The sequence below is a fragment of the Antechinus flavipes genome, chromosome 1, assembly GCF_016432865.1.
Source record: "Antechinus flavipes isolate AdamAnt ecotype Samford, QLD, Australia chromosome 1, AdamAnt_v2, whole genome shotgun sequence".
Lineage (NCBI taxonomy): Eukaryota > Metazoa > Chordata > Mammalia > Dasyuromorphia > Dasyuridae > Antechinus > Antechinus flavipes.
Window position 1 is genome coordinate 694334882 of NC_067398.1, and position 22291 is coordinate 694357172.

The following is a 22291-nucleotide window of genomic DNA, read 5'->3' on the forward strand; positions in this document are numbered from 1 at the left end:
AAGGAAGGACCGCCGGGCTTGGGGCTCGGGAAGGAACCTTTTTGCCGCCCCCCTCCCCGTGCTGCTCTTCCTTGGAACCGGGAAATTTGGAGAAAAGGCCCAGATGCGTCAGAGGCCTGTGGGGTGGGCGGGGGCGGGGCGGCTGGAGGAGCAGAACCGTAACCCACCCTCTCCCCCGGCTCTGAAACACCCACAGGCAGGAAACTGTGGTAAAGTCAGAAGCTTCCTTGGGGGGGAGGAGGAGCAGCGGAGAGATAACAAGCTGGGAGCTGGTCTCCTCTAGGGCAGCCAGACCGGCCGTGGGGGGTGGGCACCGAGCCAGAGCCCCCCAGAGTAGTGGGAATCCCCGCGTTGCTCTGGATACTTTTCAGACGGAGTCCCCCGACGCTGTCAGGAGGTGGCCAGGTGGCTCGGTGAGCAGGGCACGGGCCCTGGAACAAGTTCAAACCCAGCCTCAGACGCTCCCTACCTGGGAAAGTCACATAACCTTTTTGCCTTAATACCCTAGAGAAGGGAACGACAAACTGTTCCAATATCTTTGCCCCCCAAGCCCCCAAAACCTATAGATGCTGTTGGTGGGATGTGGTCCAGGGATCATGAAGACTCTGATACAGATTCTGAACAGACTGGACAGTAACTGCGGGGTCAGCCCCACAAGAAGCATTATTAAGCACCTACTGTGTGTCCAGCCCCAAGCTAAGCATTGGTGAGAGGAGGAAGTCAGAAGGTAGTGTCGGCCCTACGGGGATGCGCATCTCCTGGGGGCCATCCCTTGTCTCTGGGCAGCCCCCGAGGGGTTTCTTAGGCCGCCCAATGCCAAGTTCCCCGACCCCTGAATCTGCCCTGAAGAAGACGAGGGCTGGGCAGTCAGTGGGAGGTCAGGTCCGTACCAATCGGAGTGAGCAGGGGAAGGGCACGATGTCATGGCTCGGGGGTCAACGCGCTGACCCAGTCCCAGGGAAGGGAACTGGCCGTCGGGCTTGCTTAGGATCCGAGGAGCCTGGTGCTGCCGGCAAAACTGGACCTACCCATAAGCGGTGGCTTGCAAGCCTCCCCCACCACCCCCTGCAGTAAATAATGTGCTGCCATAGCTACAGAAAGAACATAGAGCTGCTGGGAACAGAACTGACTGGGTGGCGCGGTACATCGAGCAATGGGCTCGGAACCAGGAAAGCTCATCTTCCCGAGTTCAAATCCAGCCTCAGACACTTCACCCTCTCTGCCTCAGTTTCCTCATCTGTAAAATGAGCTGGAGAAGGAAATGGCAAAACACTCCAGTGTCTCTGCCAAGAAATCCCCATGTGGTGTCATGTCTGAACAACAGCAACAAGGGGTCAAAGGGAGCAGGTAGGAACAGCCGGGCCCCCACATGTTGGGGTTGAGTGCGTGTGAAAGCAGCTAAAAGAGAAGTGAGGTCTCCGAGGGTGAGTGAGACCTGTAAGAAATGATTCAGAACGGGCGGGTGGTTTCCAAGCTGCTCATCCCTCTGGGGAGGAAATGGAGGTGGGTAGGAAACAAACAAGCAAGTAGAAGTGCCCCCTGCCCTGACTTAGAGCGGCCCCCTTGCTTCCCTGCCACAGGACAGATTTCCCCAAGGTCAAGGTCAAGGTCACCTCACCTCCATTGGCATTTCAGGGGGTCCAAAGGGAAAAAAAAGTTAAAAATGAGTGGCAAGGAAAAAAATCATTCTTGGGGGACATCTTCTCAGCTTCCCTATACCCACCCCCAAGGGAAGCAACCTGCTGACCCAAGGTAGAGGAGTGAGGGAAGTGGGTGCTGTGGGGACTCAGGGTAAACAGGGACAGTGCATTCACCCTCCTCCTTGTCCCCTGCCCCTCTCCCTGTCAGGGCCTCTCTCTTCCCATCATGCTCCAGCTCGGGCAAGTGGAGAGAGTCCCTGATCTGCATGCAGCTCTGGGCCACTCAGGGCTGTGTGATCGTGGACTCTGGGCAAGCTCCCCCGCCCCCAGCCTCAGTTTATTCATCTGTATAAGGGGAATGCATCAGATGCCCCCCAAAGGGCCTTCTGACTGGAACCCCTGATATCATGAACCCTCTCCTGCCCAGAAGGGCAGACACGTGGAGGTGGGCCCTTGGTGGACCTGGATGGATGGGGAATCAGGACAGACGGCAGAATGAGAAATCAGGGAGGAGGGACGTTTCAAGTGGGGCTGGGCGCAGGTCCTTGGTGGCGAGACGGGCCTCCCCTGGCCCTCTCCGGCTGGGACCGGCCTCCCCTGGCCCTCTCCGGCTGGGACCGGCCTCCCCTGGCCCTCTCCGGCTGGGACCGGCCTCCCCTGGCCCTCTCCGGCTGGGACCGGCCTCCCCTGGCCCTCTCCGGCTGGGACCGGCCTCCCCTGGCCCTCTCCTGCTGGGATCGGCCTCCCCTGGCCCTCTCTGGCTGGGACTGGCCCTCGCCAGCTGGGACCGGCCTCCCGCAGCAGGCGGCCCCTCTCTTAGCAGTATGTTGCAAACACCCTCCCCGAAGGGAACCACAGGCCTTGCATTAGAGTTTTCTGCTGTTAACAGGAAACCGGGGCGTGGGGGTGAGAGGAGAGGCGGGAGGGGGGCTGGCGGAGTCAGGATGTGACAATGGAAAGAGCTCGAAGTTGGACAGGAGATGCTTCTTGGCCGTCCCATCATGCCCCGTGGGAAGGGATTTCCCCTCCCGAGGTTACACTTTCTGCACCTGCTGAGGGAGGGCGTCAGGTGTGACTCATTTATTCCTAATCAATATCCCGAGATCAGAGAGGGCTCATTACATAGTCATTCAGCGACCTTAGGTGGGGAGGGGGAGACCAAACGCTAGCTAGAGGTGCTCAGTCAGCCCAGGAACAAACTTTCTCCAGAGGACTGCACACTCAGTAAGCTCCTGCTGTTTACTCAGCTCAAGAAATGCAATAAGTGAAAACCTTCACCATCAGATCCTTTAAATCATGTTTAATCTTTTTTTTTTTGGCAAGGCAATCATGGGTAAGTGACTTGCCCAGGGTCACACAGCTAGGAAGCATTAAGTGTCTGAGGTCACATTTGAACTCAGGTCCTGATTCCAGGGCTGGCACTCACTGTACCACCCAGCTACTCTTTGAATACTTTGATAGGATGACTTAACCGGGTGATTTTGGATGTTGGGCAAGCTTCCCTGTCCCCAGGCCTCAGTTTATTCATCTGTATAATAAGGGGAATGGATCAAATGCCCCCTAAAGGCTCTTCTAGCCTTTCTCTCTTGCCCAGGAGCAGCTCCAGGGTGCATCAAAGTTTCCAAGAATTTTTTATGATAATTTTATTCTAACTTATTACTACAAATAATATCTATAAAAAAGATCAGCATGATACCTGATATACAGTAGGTGCTTAATAAATGCTTGTTTCGTCCTCTCAAATTCTATTGCAGGATCAGAGACTCAGAGATCTTAGAAGCTCAGTTAGGGACCTTAGAGCTCATTTGGTCTGACTCCCAGTTTTCCCGGGAGTTTTTGAACTGACCTATCCAAGGTCACATGAGAAATATCTCTGTGCTTTCAACTCAGACCTGCCCTTAGTCCTTTGCTTAGCCATGCTTACTAATGCTGACTGAAGGGCCAGCAAGGTTGTGCAGCAAATCGAGCCCTCGTGGTGCCGAGTTCAAATTCAGCCTCAGACACTTCCTAGCTGTGAAAGTTACTTACTCCCAGATGCTTTGCCAAAGAGAGCTGACTGGCTGACTTTCCGCTGAACCGCCCTGCCTCTTATGGGGCAGGGAGTATAATTATTATCCTGATTTTACAGATGAGGAAACTGAGGCAGACAAAGGTAGAATTAGAACCATCTTGAAAAACCCAGACAGACAAGGAGACACTTCTCCCCTGGGGGGAGTGGAGGAAGCCAGTGAGGGGGGTTAGATAAGGTAGCACAAAAAGTCAGCCTTGGAAGAAGAAAAAGATTAACAGGCGGGGGCAGAAGGAGTCAATGCGCCAAAGCACGGAGGCGGGAAAAGGGCGTGTTGTGGTTGGGGGAGAACTCCAAGTTCATTTTCATTAGAAATCAGAGATGTGAATATGAAACGGGACTAGGAAAATTAGTTGAAGCAGGAGTGAGACATGACTCATAGGCCAGACTAAGGTGCTTGAGTGTGAATATGAAACGGGACTAGGAAAACAGAGTGAGACACGACTCGGAGACCAGGCTGAGGAGCTTGAATGTTATGCTGGAGGTAATAGGGAACCATAGAAGTTCCTTGAGCAGGAGAGTGACAACAGAATCTGTGCCTCAGACTATTTTGGTGGAGTTGGAATCAAGAAAGACCAGAGAATGATAGTCTGGGAAGCCATTGCTCTTGTCTGTGAGAGTGACGAGGGTGGGGGTCCCGTGGGTGGGAGGAAGGGATTGGGGAGCTGCTGTGAGAGGCCACCTCGAAGCTGTTGACTGGGCGTGTCTAGCGTCCCTTCCAGCTGGAGTTTGAAGTTGAATTTTACTCTCTGGGGCCAAGGAGGCTCACTGAGGGGAACTAGAGCTCCTGTTCAGGCTAAGATGGGGCTGGGGCCTGTGGAGGAAAGTTGTCTTGGTGAAGGAGAATGAGAGGGATACCAGGTCTGGAGTCCAGATTCCCCCTTTATCAGTCCCTCCAGGCTCAGGAAAACCAGGTCAGTGGGCTCCAGCGTCCCATCTCTTAGGGCAGCAGAATAAGGAGACTTTGGGACTTCCCAGAACCCGGAGACTGCTGGTGCGCCATGTCGCGTGACTCGGGGTGCAGAGTTGCAGGACAAGGACCGTTAGTCACCTGGGAGCCGGCCGGAGGGCAGGGAGGGAGGGAGGGGTGGGACCCTTCTCATCTTTTCGTGGGAGCCGAAGCCAGGGATCCTTTTCTTCCTCCTCCAGAGGCTGCTGAGGGGACTCCAGAGAGTCCCTAAGGGCTCCTGCCTCTCAGCCCTGGCCGAGACCTGGCGACGATGCTCCTTAGGACCGCTGGCCCCTTGAAACCACTTTAGAACTGAGCCTTTCTCCCCGGGTCCCAACTGGCGGCTGGGGGCGGCGGGGAATCGAGCACAGTTCCTGCCCCTGAGAAGAAATAGGAGTATAGAAGTGGGGGCCGTTGTGTGTGTATGGGGGGAAGTAACGGGGAACGGGGCTGGTCTCCTCGCCGATCATGGGAGAAGAGCCCTCGGCCTGAATTCCGCCTGGGCCCTCTTGTGCGAACCGCTGCCCTTCTCTGGGCCTTCATCTCTCCTCTCTGTAACAATAACGAGAGCTCCGATTTGCCCAGGGCTTTATTCTGCACAGAACTGATGTTCAGACTCTCCGTCAGTGGCCATCACTTTGTGGCTGTCGTGCTATTTTTAAGCACCATTTACAGAAGAGGAAACGGACGCCGGGAGGGTAAATGTTTGTCCAGGGTCTTACAGGGAACTGGCCTGATAGAAACCTAGGGCAGCCGGGAGCCAGCAGGCTCAACCCTGAGCTCGGGTCTGAGAGGTCTGAGTTTGCTCCAGCCTCAGACACTTATTCTCTGTGTGACTTTGAGCAAGTCACTTAACTCTCTCGGCCGGAGTTTCCCCATCTGCAAAATGGAGATGAGAACAGCATCCTCCTCAAGGATGATGATGATGTGAGAGTTAAATGAGGGGGAAGCCCTCAGCTCGGTGTCTTGCACACAGTAGGCACTTAATGAATGTTTATTCCCTCTCTGCGTTGTGGCCAGAGTGGAAAGGATCTGAGTCAGTGCAGTGCTGTTGGGCAATTTTTCTTGAAACCTTCCCACAGAGGGCACGGAGGTGTAACACGCTCAGGGCTGGCAGGAACTGCTGATTGCCATTCAAAGGAAGTCCGAGAACTAGGCTAGCATCACTTCTTTCTTTTTTAAAGTATTTATTATTTTACTTTATTTTTTAAATAGCTTTTAATTTACAAGTTATATGCATGGGTAATTTTTCAGCATTGACAGTTGCTAATCCTTTTGTTCCAACTTTTCCCCTTCCTTCCCCCCACCCCCTCCCTCAGATGACAGGTAGACCAATACATGTTAAATATGTTAAAGTATGAGTTAAATATAATATATGTATACATGTCCAGTTATTGTAGCATCACTTCTTAAGAGAGAAAAATGGCAATGAAGTACCCAGCAAACCCACCAACCAGCATTTGGCCATGTTCCTTCCTCCCTTTTCCCCTTCCTTCTTTCCTCTCCCTCCCTCCTTTCCTTCCTTCTTTTTTCTTTCCTTCACCCCTCTTCCTTCTTCCTTTCCTCCCTTTTGTCCTTCATCTCTCCCTTCCTTCCTTCCCTCTTCCCTCCTCCTTTCCTCTCTTTTTCTCTTCCTTCCTTTTCTTCTTTCCTTCCCTCATCCCTTTCTCTCCCTTCCTTATCTTCCTGCCTCCATTCTTTCCTTTTCCCCTCCCTTTCTTCCTTTTTCCTCCCTTCTTCCCTCCTCCTTTCTCCCTTTTCTTTATACCTCTTCCTTCTTCTCTTTCCTTCCCTCATCCCTTTCCCCCTTATCTTCCTGCCTCCATTCTTCCCTTCTTCCCTCCCTTTCTTCCTTCTTCTCCCTCCTTCCTGCCTCCTTTCCTCCTTTTCTTCATACCTCTTCCTTCTTCTCTTTCCTTTCCTCATCCCTCTCTCCTCCTTATCTTTCTGTCTCCATTCTTCCCTTTTCTCCCTTTCTTCTTTCTTCTTTTCTCCCTTTCTTCCTCTCTTCTTTCTTCTCTCCCTCTTTTCTTTCCTTCTTCCTTCTTTCTTTTCTCTCTCCCTCCCTCTCTCCTTCCTTCCTTTCTCTTTTCCTCCATCCCTTTTTTCTTCCTGAGAATGAACCAGTAGACCCGTCCACAAGAACAGCAGGGCACGAAGGGCAAGGTGACCAGTGTGCAGTGTTTGTGTTCCTGCCAGTACCAAGAAACAGCCACAGGCAAACAACGTGCAGTTGGTTTCTCTCCCGCGGGGAAGCGAAAGGCTGCTAATGGCCAGAGAAGGGGGAGCTCCTGCCGGTGATTGGTGGGCTGCTGGTCCACTGGACACGAGAGAGGGAGCGACCGGGCGTCTTTCCAGGGCATGTACCTGGGCGTGTTGGAAAGCTTGCCAGGCCCCGGCCGACCTCACCGTGTGTACCACCCACTTGTATTGAGCGACTCTGGGGCAGCCAACCGATACTTCCTGAAGGAACCAAGGGCATCTCAGTAGTGAGAGGGCTGTCCTGGGCAGGAAACAAGCCAATCTTTTTATCTCTTCTGTGGGTGAAAGGTAGGGACTTCAGAACGGAAAGGTGAGACTGACAGCCTGACATAGTGGATAGAGGGTCGGCTTTGGAGGCAAGAAAACTTGGATTCAGATCCTCTCTGATTCCAGTTGGCTGTGTGACTTTGGGCAAGTCACTTAAACTCTGAGTATTCCAGGCAACTCGGCTGAAGAACCTTGGAAATCTGAAATTCTAGAGTGTGTGGGAAAGGCACAGGTCTAGATTTCCCCTTCCCCTGAAAAATGGAGTAGAAATCAGTTAACAAGAGTTGATAAATATTTTTAAAGCACTTACCATGTGCAGGTACCGAGCTAACTCCTGGAGATACAAAAAGAAAAAAGGGAGTTTGGGATGTGAACAATTAGTTACAAAAGCAGCCTCTCAATCTAGACGAGGCAGGGAAAACCAGCCTGGAGGTAGAGGCCATATTTGGGAGAACATGTAAGAAAGCCGCTTCTTGATTTTCTTTGTCTTTCTAGTCTTAACATAGAACCTGACGGGTAGTAACTGCTGTAAAAATTGCTTATTAACTGACTGAGTTCAGTGAAATGGTGGATCCCGTGGTTAAGATTCTGTAAGGCAAGTTGGCTCAAGATGCATAGGACAGAGAAGGAAGGAGTGAGAAAAGGAAAGAAGGAAAAAATGGGATTTGAAAATCAGATTCAGGCTTTTTGGTCCCTAGCTTTAAAAATAGGACTATTGTGCTCTTGCTCAGGCAGGGAGTGTGTCTCCCGGGCACTGCGAAGGCTGGATTGGCTTAGATCCTTGAAATTCCAATTAAAAGGAGTTTAAATGGAAAAGTTAAATAACGTTTGTTGATTTGAACTGGAAGGGGTGGGAGGAGGGAGGGAATTACCTTTATGTGGCTGCCGAAGCGAGAACCACAGAGAGGAGCAGGTACAGTGTAGGCCGCAGAAAATAAAAGTATGGAGGATCGACGGCAGGTGGAAGGCAGGGTCCAGAAAGAGAGGCGGTGAGTAAATTCGTGGCCTCGGGGAGCTGGGTGCAAACATAGCAATGAATGAGGCAAAGGAGATGTCTTAGTGCAAGGGGCAAGATGGGAGGGATGGGGGTGACCTCAATGTGTAAGAAAGGACGGACCTTATTCTGAAGGACAAGACAAGTGAAAAATGATCTAGTGATACGTGTGTGTGTGTGTGTGTACATACATATGGAGGAGTTTAGGGGTCAGTGACTTGCCCAGGATCACACAGCTAGGAAGTGATGTCACATTTGAATTCAGATCCTTCTGACTCCAGGCCTGGTGTTCCGTTCCCTGTTCTACCCTGCTGCAAACATGAAGAAGTACATCTGTACCTAAAAATGTGGGAACCGGAGCAAAGAAGCCTAGTGAAAAGCATTTGGGTCAGGATTAATAGGATGGAGCAGCAGCCCTGAAATCAGGAGGCCCTGAGTTCAAATCTGGCCTCAGACACTTAACACTTCCTGGCTGTGTGACCCTGGGCAAGTCACTTAACCCCAATTGCCTCAGGAGGGGAAAAAGATTAATAAGATGGAAAACAGAACTTATCTTGTAATAGTAGCTTACTACAGACCACCTGCTAGAAGAATTCAAGAAACATTAAAAACCTGACACAGAAATATAATAATGATTGGGGGAAACAGGTTATTCAGGTATCAGCTACAGCTCTCATTCTCCTCTGTCTCTGTCTCTCCCCCAACTCAGCATAAGCATTTATACCTCAAAAATCACCACAAATGAAGATTGATTTTTTTGTTTTGTTGATTGTCTAGACTTAAGGAAGTGATGTAAACAATGTTACTAATGTAGATTAAACTTGAAAGCATGTCATGGATACTTAAAACAAAACAGAACAAAACAAAGCGGGAGAGCCGCTTGTATAATATTTGCCAGTATACTTCTGTATCTGGACCATTTGACACTATCAGCTCCCTTCTCTTTCTGGACACTGCCTCCTCCCTGTGATTTCGTGACCCCGTTCCCTCCTGATTGTCCTCCCACTTGTCTGACTGATCCTTCTCAGTCTTCCCAGTTGACACCCTCATCCATACTTCCTACCTTTACTCCGGGACTCTTCTGTCTCCTTACTCGTAGCTCCCACAGTTCACCTGTCATCTCGATGCAGATAATCATCCAGAGCTAGAGACCCAGCCCACATCTGTCTCCTGATCCGCAGTCCCCCATCTCCACCTTCCTGTGTGACTTCCCACCTGGATATCTACTGAGCATCCCAAATTCCCTGATCCAACGTGGGACAGATTATCTTCCCGCTCACCCGCCCAAACCCCCACCTTTCTTCCTAACTTCTCTGTGTCTGGAGAGGCCGCTGCCATCTTACAGTCCCTCAAGTCTGCAACCTGGAATCATTCCTCGGCCCTTCATTCCCCCTCACTCCACACGTCCGTCAGGTTTCAGGTCTTGTTCTCCTCAATATCAATGGGATAGATATCCCAGCAACCCCTTCTCTTCACTCCCACAACCACCAGCCCAGGTCCTCTTCACTTTTTATCAGCCCTAGAATCTTATACTTCTGTTGTATACACTCATATAATATAATATAATGAGTATACACTCATATAATTCTGTTATAGTATACTCATATATACTCATTTAGTATATATGCTCATATATATGTTATAGTATACTCATATAGTTATAGCATGTCCATGTAGTTCTCTTATAGTATATTCATGTAATATAGTATACACACATAGTTCTGTAATAGTATACTCATATATACTCATTTAGTATATATGCCCATATATATTGTAGTTCACTCATATAGTTATAGTATATTCATATAGCTCTGTTATAATATACTTATATATACTCAATTAGTACATATACTCATATATATATGTTGTAGTATACTCATATAATTATAGTATTTCCATGTAGTTCTGTTATAGTATACTCATATATACTCATATAGTTATAGCATGTCCATGTAGTTCTGTTATAGTATACTCATTCATATATATATATATATATATATATATATATATATATATATATATATATATATATATATATATACTCTAGTAGTTATAGTATAGCCATATATATGTTCTGTTATAGTATACTCATGTAATTCTGTTATAGTATTTTAATATATACTCATATATATGTGTTATAGTACACTCGTGTAGTTATAGTATACTCACATAGTTCTGTTATGACATACTCCTGTAGTTATAGTGTACCCGTATAGATTAATAGATCTATGTAGTATACCCACATAGTTAAAGCACACACCTATGGTTGTTACAGTATACACATGGTTACAGACGGCCCATAGAGTTCTGTTATAGTAGGTCCATGTAGCTCTGTTCTCTTGTGCTATAGCGGTACTCCTCTCTCCACCCCGCCCTCCTCACAGCTGAGCAGTACAGTGGATAGAGCCCTAGGCCTGGAACCAAGAAGACTCATCTTTCTGAGTTCAAATCTGGCCTTAGCCACGTATTAGCCAGGTGACCCTGAGCAAGCCACTTAACCCTGTTTGACTCAGTTTCCTCATTTGTAAAATGAACTGGAGAAGGAGATGGCAGGCCATTCCAGTACCTCTGCCAAGAAAAACCCAAATGGGGTTACAAAGAGTCCTACGTGATCAAAAACGGACTGATCAACAGCTGAAATGTAAATCCGTGTTACGGATTTTGCCTGTGTAGATGTGTCCTCTGGCAGAATATAAGCTCCTCGAGAGCAACGATTACAGAATTTTTGTCTTTGTATTCCCAGCACGGCGCCCGGCACATAGTAGGTGCTTCCTAAATCTTGTTGAACTGAAATGCATGAATGAAATGCATTTATTAAGAACTTGCTATGTCTCAATTCCTGTGCTAATTACATCACTCACTGAACAAACCTTTTCCTTGGGGAGGATAGGATGAAATCACAATTGATTGAGTGAAGGCCGAACTACTCCATTCTGCTTTTGCCTTTTTGTTTTTTTGCCAAGGAATATAATTTTCAGACAAGAGAGGGGGAGAATAAAAATGGTTAACAAGGAGATAAAAATCAAAGGAAACATGGAGTTTCTAGGAAAGTACTGAGTCTGGAGTCAGGAAGACCCGAGTTCAAATCTGGCCTCAGATCCTTGCCAGTTGCATGACCTTATTCGTCTTAACCTCCATTTGCCTTCATTAGCTTATCTGTAGGATATGATAGTCTCTATCTTCTTGGCTGTTTTGAGGGTCAAATTAGATAATAATTGTAAAGAACTCAGCACAGTGCCTGGCGTATATTAAGCACTATCTAATTAGTTATTGTATGATTGCTGAGCCATGGACTTTTCAATTTCAAAAAGTCATTTAGAATGAGAGAAATAGTGCCGCAGAATGGAAAATAGCCAAATGTCCTGAAGAGGAAGAAAGAGAGAGGGAGGGAAGGAGGGAGAAAGAAAGAGAGGGAGGAAGAAGAGGGAGAGAGAAGAGGAGGGAGAGAGACAGAGAAAGGGAGAGAGAGAGATTTATTAGCTCTGAGACTTTAGGCTGTCACTCAATGTCTCTCAGACTCAGTTTTCTCATCCATAAATGGGCATAACAATAACCATAGTGGCCAACTTGTGGTTATATGTCTGCAAAACTTGAAGCTTAAAGCATCAGACAGGGCCCTTTTGTGTTCATAAAGCACAACACTGCACTAAGGCTTTGGGATAGCCCAAAATGCCACTTATGACTATTACAGACCATAGTCCAGGAAACTTGTCATTGATTCCTGGTAAAACCCAAGAACATGTTGTCAAAGCGATGGTTTTGTGAATAGCTTAAAAAAAAAAAAAAAAAAAAAAAAAAGGGAAGTGGTAAAAATAGAGTCCGTGTGGCTTCCCTATGAGCAATTCATGCCAAATTGACCTCATTTCTTTTTCTGACAGTGCCATGACACTGGTAGACCAGTCGGCCGTTGTTGATGGTTCACCTAGGTTTCAGCAAAACAATTCGTGAAGTCCCTCATTGTTGCCTTGTAGGCAAGATTGGGAAGGTGTGAGCTGAAAGCAGCTAGGTGGGACAGTAGAAAGAGCTCTAGGTCTAGAGTCAAGAAAACCTGAGTTCAAATCCCATCTCAGACACTGTGTGACCTTGGCCAAGTCACTTAATCTTGCCTCAGTTTCCTTATCTGTAAAATGTGGATAATAGCTACCTTGAAGATGTCGTGAGGATCAAATCAGATGATAATATTTTTAAAGTTCTTAGCACAATGCCTGGCACATTTTGTTGATGTTTGATGTCGAATCATTTCACTTGTGTCCAACTCTTCACGGCCCCATTTGGAGTTTTATTGGCAGACAGACTGGAGTGATTTACCATTTCCTTCTCTTCCACCTCATTTTACATATAAGGAAACTGAGGCAAACACAGTAAATAACTTGCCCAGGGCCACACAGCTGGTAAGTGTCTAAGGCAGAATTTGAACTCATGAAGATCCTAAATGATAGGACAGTTGTTTGTGCTGATCTAATTAATGCAGTCATTGTGAACTTAATGTGCCTAATGGAGTGGCCCAGAGATCTGTCCTTGGCCAAGTCCTATTTAACTTTTTTATCAGTTATTTGAATAAAGGCATAAACAAATCATACTTATCAAATTTCCAGGTGACATAAGATTGATAGCAATAGTTAACATTTGTTAGTCATTTTCAGTCATATTTAACTTGGTGACTCCATTTGGGATTTTCTTGGCAAAAATATTGACGTGGTTTGTCATTTCCTTCTCCAGCTCATTTTACAGATGAGGAAACTGAGACAAACGGGGTGAAATGACTTGCTTAGGGTCAACTCAGCTAGGAAGTATCGGAGACTGGATTTGAACTCAAGTTTTCCTGATTTTCCTAGGCCTGGCACTCTATCCATTGAGCCACCTTGTTACCTGATAGCTAAAATACTGGATGACAGAATCAGGCTTCAAAAGGATCTTCTTCAGACTAGAATGGATTTTGGGCCAAATTTAATTAGATGAAATTCAATTGGGATAAATGTCAAGTACTATATTTAGGTTCAAGAAATCAACTGCCCAGGTATCCTTTGGGATGTGGTGGCCAGAAAGCAGTTCCCACAAGAAAGAGGCAGTTTCAAGTAGATTACAAGTTCAATATGTGTTAAAAGTATATCCGGCCACCCAAGATAACCCATGTGAACCATTCAGCATGGATTCCCCCTTCATTTCTCCCAGTGTATCCTTCAAATGACCTAATTCTCCTCAGTTTATCCTCCTTTGCACCAGATATTTTTCTTGCCAACTCTAACCCCTGTGTTCTTCCTCCATTTCCATCTTCCTTCTCTCCCCCAGCAGAGTAATGTAGGCAGATGGCACTAAGTCTGAAGTCAGGAAGACCTGAGTTCAAATATGATCTCAGAGGGTTCCTAGCTGTGTGACCCTGAGCAAGTCACTTAAATCCTATCTGCCTTATCTCCTCAAGTGGCAAAAGGGGGTAATAATAGCACTTCCTTTTTAGTGTTGTTTTTAGAATCAAACGAGTCTTTTTTTTCTCTAATTTTTCCAAATCCGTGTAGAGATGGTTTTCAACATTCATTTTTGTAAAATTTTATGTTCCAAATTTTCCTCCTTACCTCTTTTTTCCCCAAGACAGCGAGCAATCTGACACAAGTTATACATGTACAATGCTTTTAAATATATTTCCATCTTAGGTATGTTGTGCAAGAAAAACCGCACCAAAAGGGAAAAAACCATGAGAAAGAAAGAGCAAATAAATAAACAAACAAAAAGGTGAAAATACTATAATTAATATTCAGTCTCCATAATTCTCTCTCTGGATGCGGATGGCATTTTCCATCCCAAATCTATTGGAATTCTTTTGGATCACCTAAGAAGGGTCAAGTCTGTCACAGTTGGTCATCATAGAATCTTGCTCTTATTGTGTACAATAATCTCCTGGTCCTGCTCATTCAAATTAGCATCAGTTCCTGTAAGTCTCTCCAGGCCTTTCTGAAATCATCCTGCTGCTCATTTCTTACCGAACAATAATATTCCATAACATTCATATTCCTTGTCACCCCAAAAGAGCTGCTACAAATATTTTAGTACTTGAGGGTCCTTTTCCCTCTCATGATCTCTGAAGTGATATTTTTAAAGCACTTAGCACAGTGTCCAGCACACGTCTTAATAAATACTTATTTTCCTACACCCTCTCCTTCTACAAGGAGGAATAAAGTCTCCCCCTCCCCTTTCTGCAAGAAGCTTTTCCTGGCCATTAATCTTAATATCTTCCCTGGGAGATTACTTCCAGTTTATCTTATATAGATCTTGTCTGGACATAGTTGCTTCACATTGTTTCCCACTTTAGACTGTGAGCTCCTGATGAGCCGAGACTTAAATGTCAGTAGGCTGACATTTTTATAAACTCTCTGTGCCTCAGTTTCCTTAACACTCAAAAGGAATATAACATTATAATAGCAATTATAATAATATATAATATTAAATAAATAAAAATATAAAAGCATAAATAAAAGTATAAAAATAATATAATAATAGCACCTCTTTTGCAGAGTTGTTTTAAGACAACTCTGTTAAAATACAACAGTATTTTAAAAGCATTTAGCACAGTGCTTGTCACACAGTAAGCGCTTAATAAATGCTTCCTTGCTTGATCTGATTTGACTTCAATCTTGCCACGTCCACGGGCTCCTTCCTCACTGCGTACAAAATGCGTGGGTCTCGCTTGTTATTAAAAATCCTCACTTGACAATTTTGCTCAAACTGTTCTTCCATATAGCTCCTCTCTTTTACAGCCGTCTACACTCTTTGCTTCTGCTTTTTCAGCCCCCATTCATTTTTCCACCTTTTGCAGTGTGGCTTCTGTCCCTGACTAACCTGAAGTTAACTGTCCAAGATCACCACATCATCACTGCTTCTCCATCCCCATCCTTCTCAACCACGCTACAGCGTTCGGCCTTGTGGCCTCTGCCTCTTTCTGGATGCTTTCTTCTGGTTCGCCTCCTGGCTTCTCAAGCTCAGCAGGCTCCAGCATCCCTGTCCCTTCCACTCCTCTTCGACCTGGCCACGCTCTTTCTCCCGTAAGCTCCCTTAGGTGCAGCTACATCTCTAGTTGCAAATCTCCATGTTTTTTCTTTCTTTCTTTTTTTTTTTTAAAGGTACTTGAGGTTAAGTGGCTTGCCCAGGGTCACACAGCTAGTAAGTGTCCATTGTCATATTTGAACTCAGATCCTCCTGATTCCAGAGCCAGCTCTCTATTCATTCTCCATCTATTTTTTTTTCCTTCCTTCTTTCTTTCCTTTCTTTCTTTCTCCCACTTTCTCTTTCTTGCTCACTCTTTTTCTCACTTTCTCTCTTTCTTTCTCATTCTCTTTCTCTCTTTCTCTTTCTTTCTTTCTTTCTTTCCTTCCTTCCTTCCTTCCTTCCTTCCTTTTCCTTTTCCATATTGCTGCCCAGATCTACATATCTTGTCCCCATCTCTCTCCCAAGCTCTAGTCTCTTATCTCCAACTGTCTGTCAGATAGCTGGCTGTCCCACAGGTTTCTCAATTGCAACATATTGTAAATGATCACGAAGCATTTATTAGATACCTACTGTGTCCCAGGCACTGAGAATCCACAGACAAAAGTGAACTTCCAAGGTGAAAATTCTAAGAAGCAAGGTGAAGAGAGAGTGCATTCTAAGCATGAGGGAGACCCAGTGCAAAGAAGCATGGATCACAGAGTAAGTGTAATGGAGGAGGAAGACAAGAAAGCATTTGGAATAATGGCTAGATGGGTTGGGAAGGGCTTTAAAATACAAACAAGTTTTTATTTAATTTTAAAGGCCATAGGGAGCCACCAAAGCTTACTGAGGAGAGGAGAGGAGGGAGGAGACGTGATTAGATTTGAGCTTTAGATACGTGGATAATGGACTATCATTATAGAATCCCTTAAATCAATTCCTTTTCTGAAGTTCTCCATTTCCATGGAAGGCATCCCCATTCTTTCAGTCACCAGGTTCACAGACTAAGAGTTATCCATGAGTCTTCACTCTCCCTAATCCTTCACATCTAATTAACCAGTCAGTCAATAAATATTTATTAAGTACCTACTATGTGCTAAGCTCTGTCTGTGCAAAGTGCTGCAGTTACAAATGAAAAACAAAGACAGTCCCTGCCCTCAAAGATCTATTAAATTGGACACACCCTTTGACCCAGCAGTGTCTCTACCAGTCTGTATCCAAAAGAGATCATAAAAAAGGGAAAAGGACCCTCATGTGCAAAAGTGTTTGTTATTGAGTGATTTTTTTTTAGTCATGTCCAAGCCCTCCTAACCCCGTTTTGAGGTTTTCTTGGCAAATGAACTGGAGTGATTTGTTATTTCCTTTTCCAGTTTATTTTACAGATGAGGAAATCGAGGCAGAGTTAAGTGACTTGCCCAAAGTCACACTGCTAGGAAATCCCTGAGGTTGGATTTGAACTCAGCTCTTCCTGACTCTACCTGGCATTCTATACGTGTACCACATAGCTGCCCTAATAGAGGAAGACAAAACACAAGAGGAAGCTGAAAAGTGGGGGGGGAGTTCTATATCCATAATCTCTCTCAACTTTGCCTTCTTTTTTATTAACGCAACCACCATCTTGGTTGACCCAATCATCTCTGTCCTAGACTATTGCCAAAGTCCTCTAGTTGTTCTTCCTGTCTCCAGGCTTTTCCTTTTCCAGTCTTTCCTCATCATTGCTGACCAATTGATATTCCTCAAGTCTGCTGTCACGTCCCTCCTCAAGAAGCTCTGTGGTTCTCTAGTGCCTCCGGCATGGAGGGCAAACTCCCCTGTCTGGCACTGAAAGTCTTCGGGGATCCGCCTCCAATCCATCCTTTCACACTTCCTGCCAGTTACTTCTCTTACTTATCCTGGGATCCCATCAGCCCACTGGCTATTGCTTGTGACATCTCCCACCTCCGTTCCTTTGCCCAGGGGGTGATCGGGGTCTGGATGCTCTCTTTATTCACTTTCAAGTGTTGTTACCTGTTCTAAGCTGCCTTCCCTGATTCCCCCCAGGGGTTAACCCACCTCTCCCTCCTCTGCGCGAATAATTATGTCTTGTATGTATTGTTCTGGGTATGTATCATATTCCTCAAACATAATGTAACTCCTTGAGGGCAGGGTCTGGCTCATTTCTTTCTTTCTTTCTTTTTTTTTTTTTTTTGCTGAGGCAATTGGGGTTAAGTGACTTGCCCAGGGTCACACAGCCAGGATGTGTTAAGTGTCTGAGATAAGATTTGAACTCAGGTCCTCCTACCTTCCGGGCTGGTGCTCTACCCACTGCACCACCTAGCTGCCCCTCATTTTTTTTTTTTTTTTTAGTCTGACCTGAAATCCTTTACCCTGGGCTCTTCTAGTGAGGAAACTGTCTCCATCAAAGCAGAGAGTGACGGCTCTGAAAATTCTAGTTTTAGACAGTTGATCACATGTATGTCAGGGCTGTAGATTTAAAACTGCAGAAATCTCAGAGGTCAGAGAGTCACTCTCTCCCTCCATTTTAGAGATGAGAAAACTGAGGCTCAGAGAAGGGAAGTGACCTGATCAAAGGCACACTGAGAGTGAAGTGGCAGAGCCAGGTTTGAAGACAGCCCTTTCTCCACCTAAGACTAGCACTCCCTTCATGACAGTCCACAACTGTCCCCATCACTGGGTGCCTCAGTTCAGGAAGGGAACAAGTCCAGCAGCAATCAAGTTGTTTAGAGAACTATGTCGTAAGGTACACAGCCCTTAACAACCATGCTCCTTTCTCCCTCTCTGGCTTTAGTAAATATGACTCCCCATCCCCACTTTAGCCATATTGCCATTTGTCACATGGGACCTTCCATTTCCCATCTTCGGGCCTTTGCCGAGGCTGTCCCCCCTGCCTGGTGTGCCCTCCCTCCTATTATCCTTTATTTCTTTCAAAGCTCCCAATGCCTTTCCCGCCTTTCTTTCTTCCCTCCCTTCCTCCATCCTACGTCCCTCCTGCTGCCAAATCACCTTGTAACTTAAGAATCTTGTATACACTGATATATACAGTGTATTAACTAGGTATATCGTAGGCCCGAGTTATCCGTCTTCATTGCACCGAGGAAGTTCTTTATTTCTCTTTAACTGGTTCCATATTTGACTCTCCATAGGAACTATTACAAACTTTCTCTTCCCCCTCCCATACCTCTTCTCCATCCTTCAGCTGAAGGAAGAAGTAGAGGATTCAAATGGGAGAGCGGCTTGGAACCAAGACTTGAGTTCAAATTCAGCTTCGGACACTTTGTAGCTATGTGATCCCATCACCCTTCACTTCTGCCTCAGTTTCTTCAACTGTAAAATGCACATGATAGCATCCTGCTTTGGAGACATGTTGTGAGGACCGAAGGAGACACGATGGAAAAAGTGCCTAGGACAATTCTGCTATTTTCTTCCTCTTTTTCTAGTCTTTATTTCAAAATCTTTGACACTGAATCTTCCTCTCTAGGCCTTTCTGGCTGAGACCCGTCCCCTCTGCACGTGACCTCGATCCCATCCCCTTCCATCTTCTCCAGCAGATTATAACCTTCATCGTCCTCTCACTCTTACTAGTCTTTAGCTTCTCAGTCAATGAACCTTTATTAAGCACCTATTATGTACCAGGCAGTGTGCTGAGCACTGGGGATACAAAAAGCAGCAAAAGTCTGTTCCTGACCTCAAGGAGCTGACGCTCTAATGGAGACTGACACCATGCAGACAAATATGTGTAAAAAGCAAGCTACGTACACATTAAATAGGGAATCAATCAATGAACATTTATTAAGCACCTATTATGTACCAGGCGCTATGCTGAGTTCTGGGGATCCAAAAAGACAAACGACAGTGTCTGCCCTCAAGAAGCTTAGATTCGGGAAGTTGCTCTCTTCTGGTTTTGGTAACCGCAACAGAGGCTAGAATTTATATAACAGGTTTAAGGTTTGCAAAGTGCTTTCCAAATATTATCTTGTGTGATCCTATCAACAAACCTTTGAGCTAAGTACTAGTATTATCTCCATTTTGCAGATGAGAAAACTGAGGCAGATAAGGGTTAAGTGATAAGTGTCTGAGGTGGGATTTGAACTTCCTGTCTTCCTGATTCCAAGTCTCACACTCTGTCCCTGAATCAACTAGCTGCCTTCTGCCTGACCCGGCTTTCTCTGGCTCCTTTGTCCCCAATTGTTGTTCTGTCCTCATCCTCCCTTCCTCCTTCCTTCCTTCCCCCCACTCTCTCCCCTTTTTCTTCTCCTTTCCTCTTTGACTTTCTCTTCTTTTTCTTTCTCTCCCTCCCCATTTTCCCTCCTTGTCTGTCTCTCTCTCTCTCTCTTCCTCCCTCCCTCCCCGTCTGTCTTTATCTCTTCCCTCTCTTCCTTCCTCCCTCCCTTTCTGTTTCTGTTTCTATTCCTATCTGCCTCCTCATCACTTTCCGGATTAGTTTTACCTTAAAGCAGAGATCCGCTCTCTGTGACCTCCCGTGGCTCCCTGTTGCCTCTATGATAAAACAGTTTGTTTTTGGAGCCCTTCCCCAACGGGCCCCAAAGCTCTCTCTGGCCCTGTTGGCCATCACTCCCCCTCGGGCACCTGGCGATCCGGTCCGACTGGTCTTGGCTCAGTTCTCGCCGCGGGTTCCGCGTTTCGTCTCTGGCTGTCTATGCATTTAGCTTCCCTACGTCCATCCCCTCGTGCTAGGGACGCCCTCCCTTCCTCCCTCTGCTTCTCAGGATGGACCTCGGACTTCACCTAGTGAAGCCTTTGCTCTCCCCTCCCCCCCAACTTCTGGTAACCTCAGTCTCTTCGGCTCGCTTACTGCATATGTTCTGTACAGGCCGTACATAAGCACATAACAAATGCTAGATTGTTGTTGCTGTTATTATCTATTATTATTGGGGCCCAGTGGCCAGAGGAGAGGGGTAAAAGTTGCAAAGAAGCACATCCAGGCTAAGGAAAACCTTCCCGATCCCCCGAGCCACCAAAGCTGACTGGGTTGCCTTAGGAGGTGATGGTGTCCGCCCACTGCAGGTCTTCCAGTAGAAACTGGATAACTACTTACTCAAAATTTTATTGTATGTTATAAAGGGCAGGTAAGTGCCACGAGTTCAAATCCAGCCTCAGACACTTACTTGCTGTGTGACCCAGGCTGCCTCAGTTTCCCCATCTGTCAAATGAGCTGGAGAAGGACACGGCAAACCACTCTGGTATCTCTGCCAAGAAAACCCAAATGGGGACGCGACGAGTCAGACGGGACTGAAGTGACCGAACCGCGATTCTCTGTCAGTGTGGCGGTTGTGGATGGCGTGTGATGGCTCTTTCTCCCTAACTTTCAGGTCAGGAAGACTACGACCGCCTCCGGCCGCTGTCCTACCAGAACACTCACCTTGTCCTCATCTGCTACGATGTCATGAATCCCACCAGCTATGACAATGTGCTCATTAAGGTGAGGACCCCCCCACTGAAGGCCCGAAGAGCCTTCCGGAGAGCTCTGGGCCTGGTCCCCCCTCCTGACCTCTGAGGGTCACTGGCTGAGACTTGGGGGAGAAGGTCAGCACCATGGAAAGTTCCTGCTGGAAAGAAGGGGGCAGGGGGAGTCTGGGAGACTGAAGTAGGGCTGAAACCTTGGCCCAGGTGTGGCAGTTCTGCCCGCAGCCCCCTCCTAGGGCCCGGCATGTGACCCCCTTCCGATTGCTCAGAGATCACGGGAATCACAACTTCCTTCCTTCAAACGGCCCTTTCAGGCTTGCAGCAACCCGAAGAGGGGAGTAGGGCGAGGGTGGGGATCCTCATTTTTCAGATGAGGCAGCTGGGACTCTGAGACATTAACAAATTGGGGGCAGCTGGGGGGTGCAGTGGCTGGAGCCCCAGCCCTGAAGTCAGGAGGACCTGAATTTAAAGCTGGTCTCAGACACTTAGCACTTCCTGGCTGTGGGACCCTGGGCAAGTCACTTAACCCCAACTGCCTCAGCAAAAAAAAAAAAAAAAAAGAGATTAACAAATTGGCCAAGAGGCTGAGTGGTTCCAGGAGCCGATGTCTGCACAAGCCCCTTCCCTCTCCCTGGCATTTTCTCCATCCACCTACTTCGCAGGGTCAGCGTGAGAGTAAAATAAAGCCCATAAAATGCTCTGCAAACCTTCCAGCCACAAATGTCACATTGTTAGTAGCTAGAGTAGACGGAGAACCTCAGGATTTCAAGTCCTTCCTCTGATCCTAGCTGTGTAATCCTGGGCAGGTCATTCGCCTCTATCAGTTTCCTCATCTATAAAATGGGGATAATAATAGCGTCCACCTCAGTGGCAAAGGAGATGTCCATGTGAATGGGTAAAAAGGAGTCTCCTTATTAGGGAAGAGAACAATTTTTATTTCAATTTCACCTACCAAGGAAACTACAGGTCTGCTCCTTTTGTTATTTATTATAATTACTCATTAATCATATTAACCTTTATCAGTCATTATTATTAGGCCCTTAGAGATCACCTTACAGGTGAGTAAACAGAGGCCTAGAGAGAAATGGCTCAATTAAGTAGGTAACCGAGATGGCCACACACCTTTATCCCACGCGGCAGAGTTGGGCGGACATGATGGAAAGGGGATTGGCTCCGGGATAAAGGACCTGGCTCCAAACTCTTCCTGCGGATGTGATTTGGGGCGGGCCTCAGTTTCCCCCTCTGTCACACTGGGGAAGTGGACTAGACCGGACGTTAGGGCATCCTTGGGGCCCCTCCCAGCTCGGGTTGCAGGATCCCACTGTTCTGGGCCCCCCGCCCCCCGGGCCGGAACTGACGCTCTCTGGGCCGTGGCTGTCTCCCCGACAGTGGTACCCTGAGGTCACTCACTTCTGCCACGGGACGCCCATGGTCCTCATCGGCTGCAAGACTGACCTGCGCAAGGACAAGGAGCAGCTGCGGAAGCTGCGGGCTGCCGACCTGGAGCCCATCACCTACGCCCAGGTCAGTGGCGGCTCCTCCGAGCCGGGCAGCAGCCGAGGTCCCCTCCCTGCCCGGGTGCTCCAGGGACTTTGCCCTTGCCTGGGGGGGTTCTCTGAAGGGTCTGTCTCAGGCGTGGGAGGGGGCGGGGCAGGCTCCCCCTTCTGAGCGGGACTGATATTTCACAAGCCCCTCCCCCCTCCGCTGCCCCTCCTTGATCAGTCATGGGG

General features: G+C 47.1%; 1 protein-coding gene across 3 annotated transcripts in view; it reads left to right on the forward strand.

The window, feature by feature from the left end:
• Positions 1–22291, forward strand: part of RHOF (ras homolog family member F, filopodia associated) — a 48622-nt gene that overhangs the window by 25154 nt on the left and 1177 nt on the right. For all 3 annotated transcript variants that reach the window (XM_051972741.1, XM_051972740.1, XM_051972742.1), the window contains 2 exons: positions 20468–20577; positions 21951–22085. In XM_051972741.1, the coding sequence (XP_051828701.1) occupies positions 20468–20577; positions 21951–22085 (245 nt within the window). The remainder of the gene's footprint in view (positions 1–20467; positions 20578–21950; positions 22086–22291) is intronic.